This window comes from Podarcis gaigeae (assembly GCF_964106915.1).
Source record: "Podarcis gaigeae genome assembly, chromosome: 1".
In the NCBI taxonomy this organism is placed as follows: domain Eukaryota; kingdom Metazoa; phylum Chordata; class Lepidosauria; order Squamata; family Lacertidae; genus Podarcis; species Podarcis gaigeae.
This window is the reverse complement of record NC_139678.1, coordinates 65,782,398-65,802,502: the sequence shown is the minus strand read 5'-3', so window position 1 is coordinate 65,802,502 and position 20,105 is coordinate 65,782,398. Positions and strand designations below refer to the sequence as shown.

The 20,105-nt window shown below is 40.5% G+C and overlaps 1 protein-coding gene across 4 annotated transcripts in view; it reads right to left on the bottom strand.

Annotated features, from left to right (window-relative positions):
• The window catches only part of KIAA1549L (KIAA1549 like), a 156,082-nt gene that overhangs the window by 66,885 nt on the left and 69,092 nt on the right, over positions 1 to 20,105 (bottom strand). For 2 of the 4 annotated variants that reach the window (XM_083724237.1, XM_083724238.1), the window contains exons 2-7: positions 15,053 to 15,379; positions 11,606 to 12,202; positions 9,032 to 9,144; positions 3,736 to 3,955; positions 2,605 to 2,738; positions 72 to 234 (exon numbers count right to left, since the gene is read on the bottom strand). In XM_083724237.1, coding sequence (XP_083580363.1) covers positions 72 to 234; positions 2,605 to 2,738; positions 3,736 to 3,955; positions 9,032 to 9,144; positions 11,606 to 12,202; positions 15,053 to 15,379 — 1,554 coding nt within the window. Of the gene's footprint in view, positions 1 to 71; positions 235 to 2,604; positions 2,739 to 3,735; positions 3,956 to 9,031; positions 9,145 to 11,605; positions 15,380 to 20,105 lie in introns of all 4 variants that reach the window. The other 2 variants (XM_083724239.1, XM_083724236.1) reach the window with 2 other exon arrangements.

The following is a 20,105-nucleotide window of genomic DNA, read 5'->3' as shown; positions in this document are numbered from 1 at the left end:
GAATGTTTTTTAAAGTGTCAACTAGCAAACACCGAAAGAATCCAAATAATTTGATCACCTTGCAGGCTTACCTTCAGCAATGGTCAGAGGTGGATAGGTGAGATAGAATCCCACCAATTCTGCTGAAAGATGATTGAGAAGGTTGCTTGAGACAGTGCCGTTTAAGACTGTGCTTTCATTTTTCACCACATAAAAGAGAGTTACAGCTTGAGAAACATTTGATGTGCTCAGTATCTGAAACAAGACCAAAGTGGAGAAACAGCCGGTAGCTTCATTTTGACATTACTTGTTTTCTGCATATTATTTCATTAGTGCACATGGCAAAGAAAAATGTTAATCATGCTGTCATTGTTAAACACACATGCTCATGGGTGTTTTAACTCTTTGGCTAGACTATCCAACTTTGTTACAGAAGCAGCCAAGAGGAAAAGAGTATTTCCACTCCAGGACAAAGGAGGGCTAACTCAGATAGCTTTCATTTCAGAAGGTGCTGTTTTACCATTCAGAACCAGCATAACCCTGTATTCAATATGTACAGCCAGTCCACATGTCTGATAAGGATAGGCATAGGACAAGTATGGGCTGTGCACCATGCTCATTACAGGGTTGTATTGGGTGGGAAGGTACCTTCCTCAACTATAGCTTTGACCTAAAACATCAAACTAGAAGCACTTGCCTATATTCTATGGACAAGAATTAAAGGCACATCTGCATTGCTTCTTGCTTACAGCATGTTCATTGCACGCCTCTTCCTGTCTTAGAAGCATATCCTATATCTTAATAACAAAGTGCTGATGTGTTTGCAGGTATGCACAGGTTTGGTTGCATTTCCAGAATACAAAGTTTTGCTCCCTTTCAATGTTCTGAACAATCATCACATTGGGATCCCATCTTTTATTAAATGGTTGCGCAACTGTGCAAAGTGTAGGTAAAGAAACCCTGAAAAAATTAACCCTTTAAACTGAGTCAAGTTGAGAACAGAGTGGAGGAAGAGGGACAGGGCAGGCGAGGTAAGAAGGACACAACATGTTCCATGCATGGGTGAGTCACAATATTCCATGTAGGGGACTTTCATCAACACAAATTTGTGGTGCAATAAGTTGAGGTGGAGAAAACGTGCCTGTCTTCAGACTAGTGCCATTTTCAACAAGGCAATGCCATGCCCACACAGATCTCCAGATGCTTACAGAGCAGGTTACTCAGGTCAAATGCACGTGCATTCAATTTGCACTGACCTGCAGCAAATATCTAGGCAGACAAAGCCTCCATCTTTTTTGATGTTCATAGGAAAAGCAAAAGAGCAAGGATTACTCTTCTTCACCTTTGTTATTTGGGAAAAAAGGGCCAAAATATACTAAGCACTGTACATAAATGCAAGTACACAGGTCCCTGGCCACAGACACAGAGGGTCGTATTCAATGTAGCATTAAAGGGAACATTCCATCCACACATCTTGTCCTCCCAGCAGTCCCTAAATCTGTCCTGGGGGTTCCCCCAACCCTCCAGAGAAGATTTGGGGGTAGTGAAGGGCACATGCAATGGGGGGGCAGATCCTGTTGTACTGGTGCTAATCCTTGCACTAGAGCAAAAATTTCATTGAATACAATCTTTAATCAAGAAACTAAAATAGCTTTAGTGAACTTAAAAGGCAGGTCTGTTTCCACTATGATACCAAGAAGCCATTTACTCCATGGCAAAATGGTACAAGTACCCACTTATAAACTTTAAAGCTATTTTTTTCTGCTGGCATAGTTGAAAACAATTTCTCCCTGACCTATTGCTGCATCTCTTCTTGCTCATTCTAATGTATAGTCCAGTTCTGTTCTTGTTTATGACCTGCCAATAAAACATACCAGCCACATAGCACAGCCTACCCAGGTCCTCCTGATTTTGATTATTGTAGGGTACAAGCTGTGTATGTCTGGTATGCAGTGAGGTTAGGACTCTTAAAAAAATCATTTGGCCACTTATCTGCAGTGCCAGTGCTTTCTAAAGAGCAAAGAAACGTAGGGCAATCTCATGTAATTATGAAATGGCATATCAAACTGAAAAGCTGGTGGGGACATGTTGACATGGAACAGACATTTTTGATAAATGAACAGCAGTTTACAATGCTGCTTTATCCTGCTATAATTTCCATTTAGAATGATAGAGGTAGAAACCAGGTGGCATGTATACATCCCTTGTTGCATTAAAAAAAGGCATATATATATATGTACTATAGTTGATTGGGGCCAATATGACTACTTATAATTGTGCCTTTCAACTTCTGGAAAAATAAATATCTTTATTAACGTGAGTAAACAAGACCCATTCCATTTCACATTATGTTGTTTATAAAATTAACTTAATCTGTAAGGTTTACAATTTAGTGTCTGGTTCTGTAAAAAAAAAAAGTGCAGATAATAAATGTTGGGGTTGTTTATACAGCAGTTGTGGCAGATGCAGCCATAAGAATCATTGAGCTATTAACAAAATAACAAATATAAAATATTTTCATATTGGCTATGAAGTTATAACAATAACAACATGTTTAATAAAAGTTTTGCAAAGTATTACAGGCATAACCCATAAAAGGTTACTAATAAAGTTAAAGAATATTACCTGAACAGTTAACTTGCTACTGGTGTTCAAGACCTTCCTCTCAGCATCCTGAAATGCTTTCTGCAATCTTTGTTCCATGGTCTGAACAAATCTGCATGACTGTATGTTGTCAGACTGACCCACAAACTGCAGTTCTAGATGAAGAATAGCCAAGTGTTTAGTGAATATAAATACATTATTTCCCTTTTGGGTAGACCAATCCTGCATATGAAGGAAAGAGGGAAGAGGTCCTCAGGGCAGTCAGGGCAGGAGGTGGGAGTGGTAGCCTTTTCATAATAAGTTATTGTCCCTTTTTCAGTCCATTCCAGACAATGGGTTGATTCTTCCACCCATGTGGATTCCTGGTTTGCCCATATAAAGCATGTTCCCAGCAACTGGGTCTGAAGGATCTTAAGCCATTTCATTCTCTCAACTTGTCAAAAGACAGGCCCTTAGCTATACCAGCCCTGGTGTAGTTAATTCCTTCCATTATCAATCCCAGATGACTGACAGCAAGAGCAAGCCTCCTTCCCCAGTGCCTGATTGGGCTTGCTTTTTAAGGTTCCTGCTTGTGCCCTGGCAACCGTGTCTCCACCTGCCCTATACCTGACATCATATATAATTTATGGTGTGCAGGTAGGCATGGTTTGGGAGCAACAGCCTCATGGGCCAAATGGAGACCACTGATGGACTTAAGCTGTGGACTGCAGGTTGCCCACCCCTGCCATAAAGTGTGAAGGGAAGGCTCACATTGATAAGTGTGTGGCTGAAAACTCATGATCAGCTGGAAAAATACTGAAATCTGACAGCAGACGTACATTATTAATGCATATACTAAGTAACACCGTAGATGGCAAACACCATTTTAAGAGAGTTGTTCCCTCTTCGCTCTCACACAGTAAGGAATGCTTCAACTAAAATGATGCCTGCTTTGATGCATACAGAGGCAAAGTGTGCTATCGCTTGAGACCTCTTATTTCATGCATAAATTTCAGCAAATTTTATTAAACCTCTTACAATTAATCAACTAAGATTTATTTCATCAAGTGACATCTTGGATTATTTCAACCCCGTTGAATCCAAACAATATTTTTGCTGATGCCAGGACACTTACAGTAGGAATTTATACAAAGCTGTGTGTTTATGACTTGCCTGTTTTCAGCTGAAAGTGGTAAGCTGGCAGTGGGTCCCATGGCAAGGCTAAGACAGCAACAGAATGAAGATTTGGCACATGTTGCTTAATATCCAAGGTGGCATTACTCACACCATATGCAATTAACATCTCGATAACCACAGCAGGTATAAAAACCAGACTCTCGTGAGTTACATAGTAACCAACTGTCACATTGTTTGACTGTTCCAGAACTTCGACCTGAAAAAAGCACACAGAAAAATAGCATGCATCTGAATGTCACATACCTTTCTTTCTCAAGGGTAATCAATTTAAGCTGGGCTATTTAGAGTTGAGAATTGAGAACCTCAGAGAGAGCTGCATAAATGACTAGTGAAATATCAACCTACACTTAGCCCTGCAAATCCTGCTCCACAAGAGTAACTAAGCATACATAGATGGCTGGAGGAGGAGGAAAGGAGGTCCTTTTCCCATCCACTGGACCCCCTGGGAAAGTCAACAAACCTGCTGTACCTGGAACTAGGTATGGAGAATGCAGCTGAATGGGACACAACTGTGGACAGCCTGAGGAAGTGCCATCTACCTTGGGCTTGCCCATAAAAAGCATATCTAGAGTGAGAGACCAGGAGCTTTTTTCGGAGTGATACTTTTGTGGGTGGTCTGAGTTTGTTTGGACCCTGGGTGAGAATCCAGAAGCTGAGAGGGACGGTGTGTCAGGAGGAAAATGAACTGATAATGATAAAGGATTCCTGGATGGTTGAGTCCAGTCAAAGGCGACTAAGGGGTACGGCGCTCATCTCACTTCAGGAGCAGGCATTTGTCCACAGACAGATTTCCGGGTCATGTGGCCAGCATGACTAAACTGCTTCTGGCACAACAGAACACCGTGACAGAAGCCAGAGCACACAGAAACACCATTTACCTTCCCGCCACAGCAGTACCTATTTATCTACTTGCACTGGTATGCTTTTGAACTGCTAGGTTGGCAGAAGCTGGTACAGAGCAATGGGAGCTCACCACTGTTGCATGGATTCAAACCGTCAACCTTCTGATTGGCAAGCCTAAAAGACTCAGTGGTTTAGACCACAGCGCCACCCGCATCCCCATTTTTGTAGTATTTTGTTTCAGTTGTCTGTTGTTGCTTCAGTTTTCTGCATACTGCTTAGATATATTTTTAATATATTAAGTGGTATTGAAATCAAATAATGTTGACTATTCCTCAACCTTTGATCTAATCCACCATTTATTCTAGCTCACTTTTTAAATAGTAATCATTTTGTTGTTTTTGTTTAGTCGTTTAGTCATGTCCGACTCAATAACAACAACAACAACAAAGTAATTGTATAGAAATCAAATAATGTTGACTGTTCCTCAACCTTTGATCTAATCTACCATTTATTCTAACCCACTTTAAATAGTAATCATTTACACACATGCAATTCAAACAAACATTCCTGTATGTAAAATGATGAGTAACTAAAGAAAAAAAAGTTTAATTAATAGCTAAAGAACAAGTGCAAAATCAAAAGTGCCCACTGCACTTGTACCTGTGACCTCTATATCTGTTCCCATCTGTTGTAACTAGCCTTGATGCTGGCTTATACACAGGAACGTCCCAAGCCTTGTGGTCACCTCTCTCATAGTTCACTAAACAATCTGAAAACATCAACAAGATTTTCTGAAAGAACTCCAAGTTACATGGATGATGTTGGCTTTGGCCTGGCTGTGTAAGTTGTTTCAGTATTCTTTGTTAGGTAATATATTAATGAAATTTGTATCAGCTTCTGCACCCTGGTGGAATGAAACTTGCTATTTCCATATACGTTAAAAGCTAGCTACTTAGTTCTATTGTTTGACCATACCCTAGTTAAGCAAGAGACCGGACCCAGGAGCTTCCATTCCAGGAGGGGGGTGGGAATGTATGAGAAACAAACAGAACCACAACCACATTGCCCCATTTTCACACAGAGAAATAGAGCACACAACAAATAAAACGACACACACTAAAGGAGCAGGCTAAAATAACCAGCTTTAAAATGGCCAACTTTCAAACGTCTCAACCAATAGGCAGGTTTTCACCTGGTGCCAAAACAGTTGTAAAGCCAACACCAGTCGTGCTCCTACTGCATCCTTACCAGCACACATGGCCCTTGATGGACTCCTTGATCTTTTGTGAGATTGAACAGCAGCCACAGTTCTCATCAGAACCAGGAATTTCACCCACTTTTTCACTCATTAATTTGGAAAATTACAGAACTGCTTTCTCCCAATCCCACCTCACCCAAACAGACAACTGTGCAGAATTAAATAAGCTTTAGCGCCTACATATACGTTGCTCCTTTACAATTTTTTTCTGTGGTAGAAGTTGAAATATTTTGAGCATATTCACACCACCTGAGCCCCAGAACATTAATATATCCTGAATACAGCCACTCAAATGTTGTCCCTTCCTCTGGCAACTAAAGTCTCTTAGATATCCAACAGAGAAATATATACAACAAATAAAAGACCCTTTCCTTCTTTCCACAACAACCTGCCTTATTATCTGTCAGATAAGAACAACAAACCTGAAATTATCATTTTGCCTCTGCTCCATTATCTTCTTCTATGTTTATACTATAAACATGTATGTGCCAGCCGAAGCCTGGAGATCAATGAGAGATGCTCTGTTTCTGGTTTCTCCTATGGTTAAGTTAAATTCTGCAGCAGCACAGAAAAGGACCTTCTCCAAGATGGCGACCCAACTTTTGAACTCCTCCCTTTAGAAATTAAACTGCCCCCCTCATTGCTGGCCTTCTGAAACCGTTTTAAGGTGTTTTCATTCATTCAGGATTTTGCGATACAGTAAAAAATGTGGGCAAGACATGGATATCACAGTTTTGTCAAGTTAAAAAGTTAATGCTGTTAAGCAGTGGTGTCCAAACTTTTTTTGACCTTTTTTTAGGATTGAAGTTGTTGAGGTTTTTTGGGATTTTACCCTACGAAATAAACTGCCACAAGGACCAGATTAAACTGACCTGCAGGCCGGATTAGGCCCCCGAAACGGACTTTGGACATGCCTGCTGTTAAGTATGGTTTTAGAAACATTATTTCTGTATTTCATTGGATACTGCAGTAATTGTGTGTCGTAAACCACAGAGTAACAAATAAAACAAATTAATATATATAATTTCCTTGGAATTGTACACTTAATGTTGTTAAACATCTTAAGAATTGTATTTTCATTGTGTTACTGTTACAGTCACTAGGGATCTATTTTCATCAGTGCTTGTCCTCTGACAACTCTTAAAGGTAAAGGTAAAGGGACCCCTGACAGTTAAGCCCAGTCACGAACAACTCTGGGGTAGCCACACTCATCTTGCTTTACTGGCCGAGGGAGCCAACGTTTGTCCGCAGACAGTTCTTCCGGGTCATGTGGCCAGCATGACTAAGCCACTTCTGGCAAAACCAGAGCAGCACATGGAAACACCGTTTAACTTCCCGCCAGAGCGGTACCTATTTATCTACTTGCCCTCTGATGTGCTTTCAAACTGCTAGGTAGGAAGGAGCTGGGACTAAGCAACGAGAGCTCACCCTGTCGTGGGGATTCGAACCGCCGACCTTCTGATCGGCAAGTCCTAGGCTCAGTAGTTTGGACCACAGCACCACCCACGTCCTGACAACTCTTAGTTTCATGTAATTAAGATAAACAGTGATCAAGGTGCCTCAAATCTCCCTCCCCGCCCTATTTTTTAAAGCCAAAATTGTTTTATATTAGAATAAATATTGAGCTTCAAAGAAACTAATATATCATACATGCTAGAGGATAGACTAACAGGAGTGGCAGCCATTTACTGAACTTCCTAGACTATTTGATAAGCTGTGGAAAAGCTGAGTTCAGAACAAAACTATTCCCAATTCCCTCATTTCTGATGTCTTGAGGCCTGCTGCCATTGAACAACTCCCACAAGATAGCTGACAATCATACCTAAAATAAATTAGAAGTCACATCCCATTTGAATCACTCTTATATATTCCACTCAAAAGAGCTGTACTTTCCAATAAAACAGGCTGTCATCATTGCAAAATGGCAACATTTTTCAATCAGAACAAGTAAAAGCTCATGTCCTGGACAGCCTTAAATTCAAGTAAATAAATTCTACAGGTAACTGGTATACTGAAGAAAAATGAGAAATATAAACCTAACCAGGGCAAGAAAATTGATATTAAAGTCATTTTTCTTCCTTGTTCATGGCAGAGGTATAGAAATATTATCTTCCAAGTGACATAAACCTGACTGTAAATGGCATATAGAAATATTATATGCTCTCATACTTTCACATACAGCTTAAGGCTGTGGCACAGAAAGACATTCCACCAGCGTTCTAAAAATCCAAGTCAAATACACACAATTCTAATCCTACACAAATAGATACTCTCCAGAAGGGAAGGGATGGGGGACAGAACGCATCTTTTCAAACATTCAGTTTAGATGACAGCATAGAATGTTTCCATTTACGTATATCAATTTCAGTGCTCAGGTGTTGAAAATGCAACAGCTAAGATGTATTCCTATGCACATTTACTCATGAGTAAGTCCCACTGAACTTATTCTGAGCAAACTTCCATAGGGTCATAATTTCTTTTCCATCCCAATAATTTCTTTTCCATCCCAAATAATTTCTTTTCCATCCCAAAGCATTATAAGATTATAAAACCTTTAAATGCTTAAGCTATAAAACTATAATGATAGCAGAAATTTCTTTCAGTCACACTTGAGAAATGGTCCCACATGTGTGATTTTCAAATTGTCAAAAGCCCAATTTCTACTGATGGGGAGACAGAAGAGAAATGGGTTTACACAGACACAGACAGACACACACACACACACACACACACACACACACACACACACATTTTAAAAATACCCTAGTTTCTTTTTAAAAAACAACAACATCCGAAATGACTTTGGGTTATCAGTATACTATAGCCAAAATGGCAAGAATTATATGACTGGCTATAGAATTTAGTGCTCAGTATTTAAATTTATTTTCCTGACTCCCAACAGATAGCATCACAGTATCTGCAACAAGAAAGAAAGACACCACTCAGACAAAATTCTACCCATAATACAGTTCCATCAATTGCCCCCACTTTCTAAAGAAAAAAGTGCTAATGGGTTATTTGTATGGATCTGTATACATAGGTGTTAGGAATACAATACAATCTGAAATGCAACAGAAAAATAATTATGACAGTGAGTGGAGACAATTCCCATTCTCTCCTTGGCCTTTGCTCTTAATTTGATTATTAAAAAAAATGACTAAATTTGCTTACTTGAGCATTGACATTTTGGCTGAAAGCTCGTCGCAATGCCTGGGTGAGACCTTTTGTGACATTCTGCTTTAAGGAGTCGCTCAGCAGCAGTCTTCTTGTGTTCAGAAACAAAACTAGAATGCAAAGTTATACATTAGTTAAAAAGCACCCTCTGTTCATTTGCTTAATAATCCTTTTCAAAAGCCTAATGACTGCTCACATGGGCTCTACGAAGCAGCTGCAGTCTGGAAGTGAACTTATGCTTAGCACCAAAACCTTCAAGCCGAGGAAATGCTATTGTTGGGAACTGAAGACAGTTAGGTTGCTACTTATTTAAAACCCACACGGGCACACTGAGTCATAACGATACCAATTTTTTTCAGTAAAGGATTATCTGCAGATACATTAAGGAAGCATTTTAGCATTACAGATGCATATTAACACATATGACTCAGAGATACTAGTCTGGAAGAATTTGCAAAGTGGATCGTAATAAGCAAATCAACATCCCTGTTGATTTGAAAAGAAAAACAAGTTCAGTATGCATTATTAGCTTCCTTGTACAATGTACCTAAAAATAAATCCATACACTGGAACTGTGTTGGTAACAGAGTGGGTGGACAGACAGAAAAGCATGGGTTTTCTGAGGGCATGTGCCAATATGCTTTAAAACAGAAGCATCCAATGTGGTACCCTCCAGATCAGCCATCAGCCCCAGCCAGCATGGCAAATAGTCAAAGACTATGAGAGCTGGAGTCCAGCAACATCCGTGAGGCACTGCATTAGCTATCCCTGATGTAAAGCAACTTAACTCAATTACACACTGAATAGTCTACACAAATGCTTCAATACAAATCCCCTGCTTTGTTGCCCTAATGAAACAAGCCACTATATTTTGTATCAACTTCGCCATCAGTTAGTAGTCACAAACATTTCTAGTATTTTTGTGACTATAAAAGCAAGAGATATGACTAGCGAGAGATGTGTACGTTTCTTCTAACGTAACACGACAGAGGGAGGAATTCAACATTACGCTAAGGTGATAGTTCCATCAGGACAGATATTTTGGCTTTCCAGACAGAACGATCAGACACAACCCTCCCCATGCTATTCAGCCAGTTCAGGGGCATTGGGAAACAACAAGGGAAGCTCCATTTCATAAGCAGAAGTTCTTCAGCAGGGCTTCCACTGACACGACTTCTCAGTTTAATCCCACCCAGAGATCATCAACTCCATCAGTCTAGCTCAGGCATCCCCAAACTCGGCCCTCCAGATATTTTGGGAATACAACTCCCATCATCCCTAGCTAACAGAACCAGTGGTCAGGGATGATGGGAATTGTAGTCCCAAAATATCTGGAGTTTGGGGGTGCCTGATCTAGCTCTATCCTTTCCTTCCTCCTACACCCAAGATTACAAATGCAAAATGTAGGTGACCTGTCGCACACACAGCTATCTGTACTACAATTTCAGCATGGAAAGTGTTAGGGAATTGTCAATAATGAAGTCCACTGCATCCATGATATTTCCATCTAGAGCAATTTCAAAGGCTGCAGTTAATGTCTTGGCACTAGAACATGTGTTGTAAATTGGTAATATTAATTCTATGAGTTGATGTGACAAATCTGCTTGTGGGTCCATCATGTACAGGAAAACGCAGTTACCAGTTATTGCTGGGAAGAAATAAAACTGCAATTACTGCGTTTTTAGGAAGGTGTTATACAGACCCCTACAATACTATATAGGAAACAGGTCATGGCAGCGATCCTAAACATATTTACATGCAAGTTATATGAGAGCATTTCACAGTGGCATGTCCAAACACACTGTTTCCTATCAAGATGAGCCCAGAACTGGAGGAAACTGTGGAAGAAACGAAGAAACCTGTTGCTAGCCACATCCCCTACAGTGTTCATGGGGCTTCAGCAGAATTTGACATACCACCCCCACCCCCATAAAGTCTCCCAAGGCCATCACTCATGAAGATGTCCTGCTTGAGGAATCCACATCTTCAGGAGAACCGATGTGCCGTGATCAGTACCAGACCTTCCAAAATAATTCCTAGGAACAGAGGAGACAGAAGCCCCAATGATCTGAAGAGCCAATTTGACAGCACAAGGCCTTCTACTCCTACTTGTGAGGAGGAAACTTCTCACGCAGTTCAGATCAGGGATGGGCAGCAGAGTCAGCAATAAACCTGCTTAGTTGAAGGCTAGCCATTACCAAGCCAGAAAATTGTGCTCTCTGTGGCACCTTTGCTGGACAGCTCCCTTCCTAGCTGGAACATACTGATCTCTGGTGCACTGGATTCTCTGGCCTCACTGGTACAGCCACCTGGCAGTGATGGAGGAAACAGGACATGGCCACAGTTTGAACTGGGCTGTATGAACTTATAGGAGCAGCACATGCACTCCACTATCAACAATCATTCAGATTTGCAAAAACTAACAAAGAATCTATCCATCAAATTAGCTGCAATTTATCCGGTGTCATTTATTAAACTATTTAAATAATAATAATGCTACTTGACATTCATATTATGTCTTCATTAGAAATTGCAATGCCTCGTGATAACTAACCCTCTACATATTCATACCTGTCTTAATGAGAAGGTTTCTGGAGAGCTGGCATTCCAAAGGAAGAACTGTTGTCACATTAGCAAAAGCTGAAGTTGACACTGTTGTAGTAGTAGCAGAAGTATTTTCGGCAGGTGTAGGGAGAAGTCTAGCTGTTTTCGCTGATGCTGTAATAGATGTCAAAGCTGCTGTAATTGTCAGTGGGTATGCAGTTGATGTTTTACTGGTGTCTGAACTTGTGGATTTCTTGGTGTCATGTGTTGCTGTTTCAGTTTGTCTTGGTGCATGTGTTGTGGGGGCTGAAACTGTACTCGTTTTTGTGACTGGAAATGAGCTAGTGGAGTGCACAGGTGTTGTAGACTCATCTGTTGATACAACTGGAAAGGCTGCACGTGTCACTACTGGGCTTAAAGTTGGTGCCATTTTTGTGGCAGTATTATTTTTTGCTAGTGTTGATATTAACGTGCTTAATGCCATCACAGATGGCGAATTTTCAGTGCTCAGTGAGAACAAGGATGAAGTCAGCATTGGTGATGTTGGAGCTGATTTTCCTGTAACTGGTGTTGCTTCTGAAGTTGCTACAGATGGTATTACACCAGGAGACACAGACGGTAACACTGTAATGACAGAATGGGTAAAGTTGGTTTTTGGCAACAAAGGAGTAGTTAGTCGTGTTTGTGATGCATGAACAGAGGTTATGATGGCTGTGTTAGTGGTATGTGTTTGCAATGGAGTGATCTTTGTGGCTTCAATATGCATTTTAACTGTATCTATATCACTTGTACCTTTTGTGTCCCACCCTCCTGTACTTGTTAGCTGTTTATTCAAGTGATTATTTGCTCCTGAAACAGGGCCCTTTGTGAACTGTGTTGGTTTTCCTGAAGTCACATATTCTTCAACATTTAATACTGGTGTTGAGCTTAGCAATTCGTGTGCCAGGCTGTGATATGTTGTTTTTTTACTGCTAACAGCACTAATTTCCTTATTTACTGGAACAGTTAATTTAGCAATGAATTGAGAAGCCAGTGATAGGGGAGATGATGTTGCATAGAAGGCATCTGTTGATGCAAAAAGGTTTCCAGAATTAGTTGTTTGAGGCTTCAACATAGTCTGGGACTTGGCATAAGAAACAAAAGGCCACAAGTGATCATATGCTGTCAAAATAGAGGAAAATGCTTCCGTGCTAGTAGACGTCCTCGTATTAGCAGCTGTGAAGTCCTCATACACAGGATAGGAATTTTCCCCAAAGCTCGAAGTGACATTCATATTCCTGGCAGTAAAATATTCCAAAATATTTCCATGTGTACGAGTGTCCTTCTTGGATTGCAGGGATGGGACTTCTGTGCCCTGTGAGAGAGCACTTTGTTTACTTGGAAAGGATGCATACTGGCCAGAAGATGTTTCTACAGTCAATGGGTATGTGTTAAATTCTGTGAAGCTCTTAGAGTTTCTTCCACTTGAAACTGAAGAATTTGGGAGAACTGTTACAGATGTACTAATGGGTGATGTGGCTGTGCTAGAAGGCATCTGTTTATTTACATAATTTGTTTGCTGCTGTAGGCCTGGAACCACTGTATATATTGTTCTTAAAGCTGTAGGGCTCACATAGTCCTCTGCAACCCGGGACACATGAGTTGTTGTCTTTCCTGAAGATATACTTATGCCAGTAGATGACAGCCAGCTTCCAGGGTCCCACACAGGAACTAATGGTGTGGTTTTTAAAATCTTTCCTGCATCTGAAATATCTAAGATGCCTTTTGAAGCAGTGTTTGAAACTTCTAGGGAAGCAGGCACTGGGCTTTCCAAACGTTCTGCTGCTGGAGTAGAAGAGGGAAACATGTATATGTCCAAAGGTGAAATAGCAGTCCTGAAGGAAGTATCAACTTTATGTACGGTTTCATGCATTTCAGCATCAGATTCATTTAAAGGTAGATGAGATAAATATTCTGCATGGGGCATCGCAGTGGTGGATACCTTCACATTTCTCTCCTCCTTTTCTATCAAGCTAAGAATTGGCCTTCCCACATTAGAATCTGCTAATCGAGAACTTCTAAAATTATCAGGAGGAGATATAAACATGGCTGTGGAACGAAATTTCAAAAGGCCTCCAACAGAAGTTGGCAAAGATACTGAAAATTTATTGGAGCTGGTTCTTTCAAATGGCAAAATTCTCTTGAGAATTTGCTCGTTGGCAGGAGTTTCTAAAGAAACATTTGTGGTTCGCGTTCCTGGAAATAATCTATTCACATCAACATTTGTGAACACTGCGTCACTAGCATCTTTGGTGAATGACCGACGTTGTAATGATCTTACCAAGGCTTCATAGGCTATGGGAGGTGTGTTTTCACTGGTTTCATAAGCTGTATTAGAAATCTCTGGTTTTGATTCTGTGGCATAAGGATTTGTTAAATGAATATCGGAAGCAACTTTATCATTTGGTGCTGAAACCATCTGATGTCCAGCTGCGTTAGAAGTTTGATTTGTCCCCTTTATTAAGGAAATGACTTTATCTGCTGTATAAAAAGCTGGTATACTAGTAGGTGCGGGTGCTGGAACAATCACACTATTTTTGCTTATTGCCTCTGAAATAGCTCCAGTTGGCACTGCTGGGAGAGACAAACGAAAAGGTCTTGGATTTTCAGATACTGCTAATAAATCTCTCTCTTTGGAAGAACTTGAAAGTGATGCAGACAGCAAATCAGTCATTATTTTAAATTGTGCAGGTGAAGAACTTAAGGTATGGGGGGCTGATGCAGAAATCCAAGGAACTGTCTTGTTCTTATGAACTGTAGATGATGCAGTTGCATATATGCTACTCTCCTTATGATGTGTCATGGCATCTGGTGGCTTACTCGGGAGCTCTGCTACAAAAGATGCTTTGTGAGTGAATCCAGAGAAAAAAATATTTCTGCTAGAATTCAATGGCACTCTGTGACTGGATAATAGGAGAGAAGTCTTATTGGATATTATTGCATGCAAAGCAGGAGAGTGCAGTTTCCTATCTTCTGGGTGTGATTGTGTCCCTGCTGGTATTGTGGAATGACCACTAATCAATCCAATGCCATCACTAATTGAGGTGGCAACAGAAAACTCTTTGCCATCCTTTCTGGATGCTGCAAATTCTGTTGCGCTGGAATTTCCAGGCACTAGCGTACTCTGTGGATTACCTGAAGTTTTATTTAAATAATTAACTGTGTCTATGCTGAATGAATTTTCTGTATCTGTGGACAAAGGCACTTGGGTGGGTGGCACAGTCAAATTGGAAACAATTATGATATGAGGTGATTCCTTTACCAATGGCAAAGGGGGTGGTAATGGAGAGGTTGAAACTATGTCTGATCCCGATGTGATTTCTTTTGAAATGGAGGATGTTGCATATGGAATTATCTGGGATGACACAGTAGTAGTTGAATGTGTCACTGGTGATGATGTGGACAATGCGGGTAACACACTGATTTGAGGCAAACCTGATACAATAGTCATTTCGTCAGCATCTTGAGACTTCACTGGTGATTCAGCTGATACCTCAGAAGGTTCTTGGGATGCGCTGTTGCCACTGCCTTGATATAGGCTTGGCAAAAACCTAGTTTGGTCCATAGTTCTCGTCCGTGTCTCTGCTAAAGTACTTTTTATTATCTGAAGCAGATTGGCATTCTCCAAGGCTTGCCTCATTGAAATGTCACCCACTGAGGAAGACTCAAGTTCTCTAGAAGGCCATGTTGGTGATAATATAGCTCTCCAGTTGGTAAAAGACTCTGAAGAGGGGGCAACATTTATCGGCTGTTGCTCAGTACCTGCAAAATAATACATTTGGATTGAATATCTTACAAATATCTCATCTTCAAATAATGCAACACAACAGATTTTCTGAGAAACAAGGACCCAATTCCCTCCACCCTACTCAAGGTGGAAATGGAAAGCTTGGTTAGGGAACTTGTGGCCAGGAAAGACTGGATCAAAATACAGTTCAGTGTCTTCTCAACAGTATTTCAATCAGGTATATCATACAGTAGCTATAGTATATAGCATAAATAGTGCAGACAGATAGAAATATAGATTTATATAGTAGCTATAGTAGAGCACATAGTTGGAAACTAGGGTCCCCACGGTGTATCTTCTTCAGGAAGGTAGAATGAAAAACAACTTCTTCCATCCTAGGGAAGGAAAAGCTTCCTGTCAAGAAAATAAATATGTAAGGTTTTTTGCAGTCCTTACTGATCTCCTTCACAGAGATATTGAAAGGGAAGAGGGATTAGCTTTCTAAGAATCTGATAAACAACCTCCTTTTGGCAGCACACATGGAGGTGCGGTTACATTGGGAAAATGTGGCTGGATGTACTATTCAAAAGTGGTGTGAGACAGCATGGAACTTGGTTTTGATGGATAAACTTAGTTCCGTACACGGTAGAGTAATGTGTGCAGAAACAAAAAAAAAGATACTTTCAATGCTGCTTGGTTTATGTTTTTGTGTTTATTTCTTTTATTAACTGTCACCCAGAGGAACCTAGGACACCTCCCTCCCCCCTCCCAATAACTCATAGATCTTTTGGGCTTGGTTATTTAACTTAGCATGCTGCTATTATTTTCTGCCTTATATACATCATGACTGTATTTGTACCTGATGAACAATATCCACTATTTGTTGCTTGTATTGTTTCATGTTATTATTAATAAAAAATATATTGTAATATATTAGGAAACTTTTGACAAGATACCATCCATTTCTCTGGCATACAGACGAAGGTAAAAAACAAACAAAAACAAGGGTAAATTGCACCTGAGGACATGAAGTTCTGCATGTTGACTGACCATTCTGAAAAGATGTAAGCCAAGGTGGCTCTATACCTGCAGCTGCAATTACCACTATTCTTCATAAAAATTACAAAGGCTCAACCATGCTGCGCTTGACAAAACTCCCAATGTTGCTATCAGCCATAGTGTGTCAACATATTAAGTAAGAAGCTTGGGGTTAGTAGTAGATACACAGAGGGAATAGATGCTGACAACCAAGCCTCAGTGCCTTGGCAAACGATGCAGGACAGGAATAGTGTCAGTCTTGGCTGGGTTCCTCCATGGAGCAGCTGTAGGTGTTTATCTTGCCAGCCTTAATTATGTGCACAATTACATGCAGGCAGGCAAGGAAAGAAACCAGGGATAAAATGGGGGGAAAGAAAAGCAAAGATTAAAATGAACAAAAGAACTACATACATGCACACATGTACATGCATACATAGGAACACACACACACAAATACAGTTTGTAGAGTAACAACAAATTCGTTGCACTTGAAATATGTAAGAACTGGCTATCAGGTTCTGTCAAGCATCTCACAATACATTCACACACACTTTTCCATTAAGGGTTCAAAACATACTGTATTCACACAGAAGTAGGCAGAAGAGAAATAATGGAGACTTTTAAACAAGACAGGAAAATAGGCTTCCAGAGGGAGAAATCGAAACTAGAAACAGAATTGTTAGAACCTAATACTAAGAATCTATCAAGAATGTATAATTTGTTGCTGAGGTGGAATACAATAGATGAGACGGTTAAATCAGCCATGATTAAATGGGCACAGGACATTGGTCATGACATTATGTTTGCTGACTGGGAACAGTTATGGACCACCGGTATTAAATTCACGGCATGTAATGCCCTAAGAGAAAATATTATGAAAATGATTTATAGGTGGTACATGACCCCAGTCAAGCTGGCGAAAATTTACCATTTGCCCAATAATAAATGCTGGAAATGTCATGAGACTGAAGGTACCTTCTTCCACCTTTGGTGGACCTGCCCAAAGATTAAAGCCTTTTGGGAAATGATTTATAATGAAATTAAGAAGGTACTTAAGTGCACCTTTCACAAGAAACCAGAGGCTTTTCTCTTGGGCATGGTCGATCAATTGGTGTCAAGGAGGGATAAGACCTTTTTTATGTACGCCACTACAGCAGCAAGGATCCTTCTAGCAAAGTATTGGAAGACACAAGAACTACCCACACTGGAAGAATGGCAGACGAAAGTGATCGACTTTATGGGACTGGCAGAAATGACTGGCAGAATCCGTGACCAAGAGAAGGAGACGGTGGAGGAAGATTGGAAGAAATTTAAAGTATATCTTAAGGACTGTTATAAAATTGAGGAATGTTAAATTGTCAAGGGGAAGGAAGATGTAGAATTACAGCTGAAACTATTTGATGATTTAAGGTGGAATTGAGAAAGATAAGTTTTAATTTAATTGGCAAAAAGGGTTGCTGAAAAATTGTAAAACAAGGATGCAAAAAGGGTGAGGTACGGGGAAGTCTGAGAAAGGAGGGTTAAGAAAATGAGGTTAAGAAATGATATTGTATGTATCTGTTTGATCTTATTGATGATGTTGCTGTTTTATTTTAAAACTTGGAAAATTAATAAAAATTATTATTAAAAAAAGAGAAAGACTTTTCAATGAAGATGAATGTTGGAAGGTGCAGGACAGACAAAAGCAAGTATACTTCTTCACACAGTGCATAGTTTAACTATGGCACTCGCTCCCACAGTGACGGCTACCAACTTTGATGGGTCTGAAAGCAGATCAGACAAATTCGTAAAGGATATTAACGGCTACGAGCCGTGATAGCCATGCTGCACTGTCAGAAGCAGCATACCTCAGAATACCAGTTGCTGGGAATCACAGGTGGGTAGAGTGCTGTTCCTCTCAGGTCATGATAGTGTTCTTCCCACAAGCATCTGTTTGGCCACTGCTGGGCTAGATGGCCATTGGGATCTGATCAGATCCCAGTCTTGCAAAGTGGCACAGGGCTGGCTCCAGGAGGGCGGTGTGAGCACACACACACACCCCCCGAAAAATGTGCCTGGGGCAATTGCCCCGGAACAGCCCCCCCACGCCCCCTCCACCCCTGTATAGGAGACACTGTGCTTCAGAAGTACATTATTCAACTCACAGAGGGCAATGTGGGGCCTCGAGCTTAGCGTTTCTCTTGTTTTTACATGTGAGTAATGCCTGAAAAGAGGATTATTCTCCAAGGTTTGGGATATATATATATATATATATATTTGCTTTCGTAGATTTTCACGGGTACAGGAATGCAGGTTTTGGTGTCCTCGGGTGTCTTCCCGTGTAAAAGTTGGGGTGTCTAGGCGACGTTTCGACGAGGTCTCACTCGAAGCCGAAAGCACCAGCCTGAAGATGACGAGTGAGACCTCGTCGAAACGTCGCCTAGACACCCCAACTTTTACACGGGAAGACACCCGAGGACACCAAAACCTGCATATATATATATATATATATATATATATATATATATATATATATGCTGGGACATTCTTGTCTCTGTGCCATGCTGCAATACATGTTCCCACAATTTTGTGGGCAACTTGCTAAAATAAGCACAGGAATTTTGTTACTGCAAGCTGCTTAAGGGAATGGAAGGTAGCTACCTGCAGATGAGGTAGGGAGCAAGAGGGAGAGAGGGAGCAGGTGCAGGAGATACACCACCACCTCTGTTAAGTTAACCAGTTTTGTATGCTTCCATGAGTGAAAACATAAAGTTTATTGAGCTTCTCTTTTATTGGATTTACTACCTGCCCTGAGTCGTTATTGGAGAAAGGCAGCCTAGAAACTGAACAAATTCTGATAATACATTTGAAGATAAAAGCATTTTCGCAATCTCTGCTTTCTGAATTCAGCCTTTGCTTCAGGCTCCACTCTTCTGAAGTCACCTATCAGGTATCCAGCACTGCACTGAGCAGCCAGTTATCAAAGCTCCACGTTGTCACGCATGTACAGAAGCTGGAGCAATGCTAAAAGGATCAGTTGAGGAAACAGATCTAGAAAACAGGCGTAGCTCAGAAGTAGAACGAAAAGAACAGGCTATGATTGTGCAGTACCAGGAAAGAAGATGGAAAGCTGCACAAGTATATGGGACAAAATGTTTGATTTGAAATGTGCTAGCAGCAACATGGATACACTACCTCTCTGACAGTATTCACATGCAAATCAACAAGAACACAACTTGGTGAGCTTTGAGCAACAAGCTAATGAGGGTGAAATGTCCAGGACTCGTAGCAAATCCTGTTTCCGAGAATAAAGATTGTGTAGGCTGCTGCGGGTCCAAAAATGAGGATTACACACAACTTGGATACATAAAAGTCATGCTGCTTTATAATTAGAGACATCTTTAAAAGACCAAATCAAGCCACAGCTCCTTTCATATGCATACATTCTGTCAAGTGAGCAGCCCCTAAAAATGACAATTAACACAGTTAACAGTCTACAACAGAAAACAACTTTCACATTTTCATTGCAAAGAAACCAAAGAACAAAACCTACAGAACATAAAATTAAAAATTGTCCAGAGACTTCAATAGTTATTAATATCTTAGATTGTATCATATACTGTTTTGTTGGTATTTAAGAACTGGCCTCATATTAATAAATAAATTGCAAATGACTACAGATGCAGCTTCTGGGAATTTTTGTGATTGAGTAGAAACAACTGATCTGGGCAGAACACACCCAGC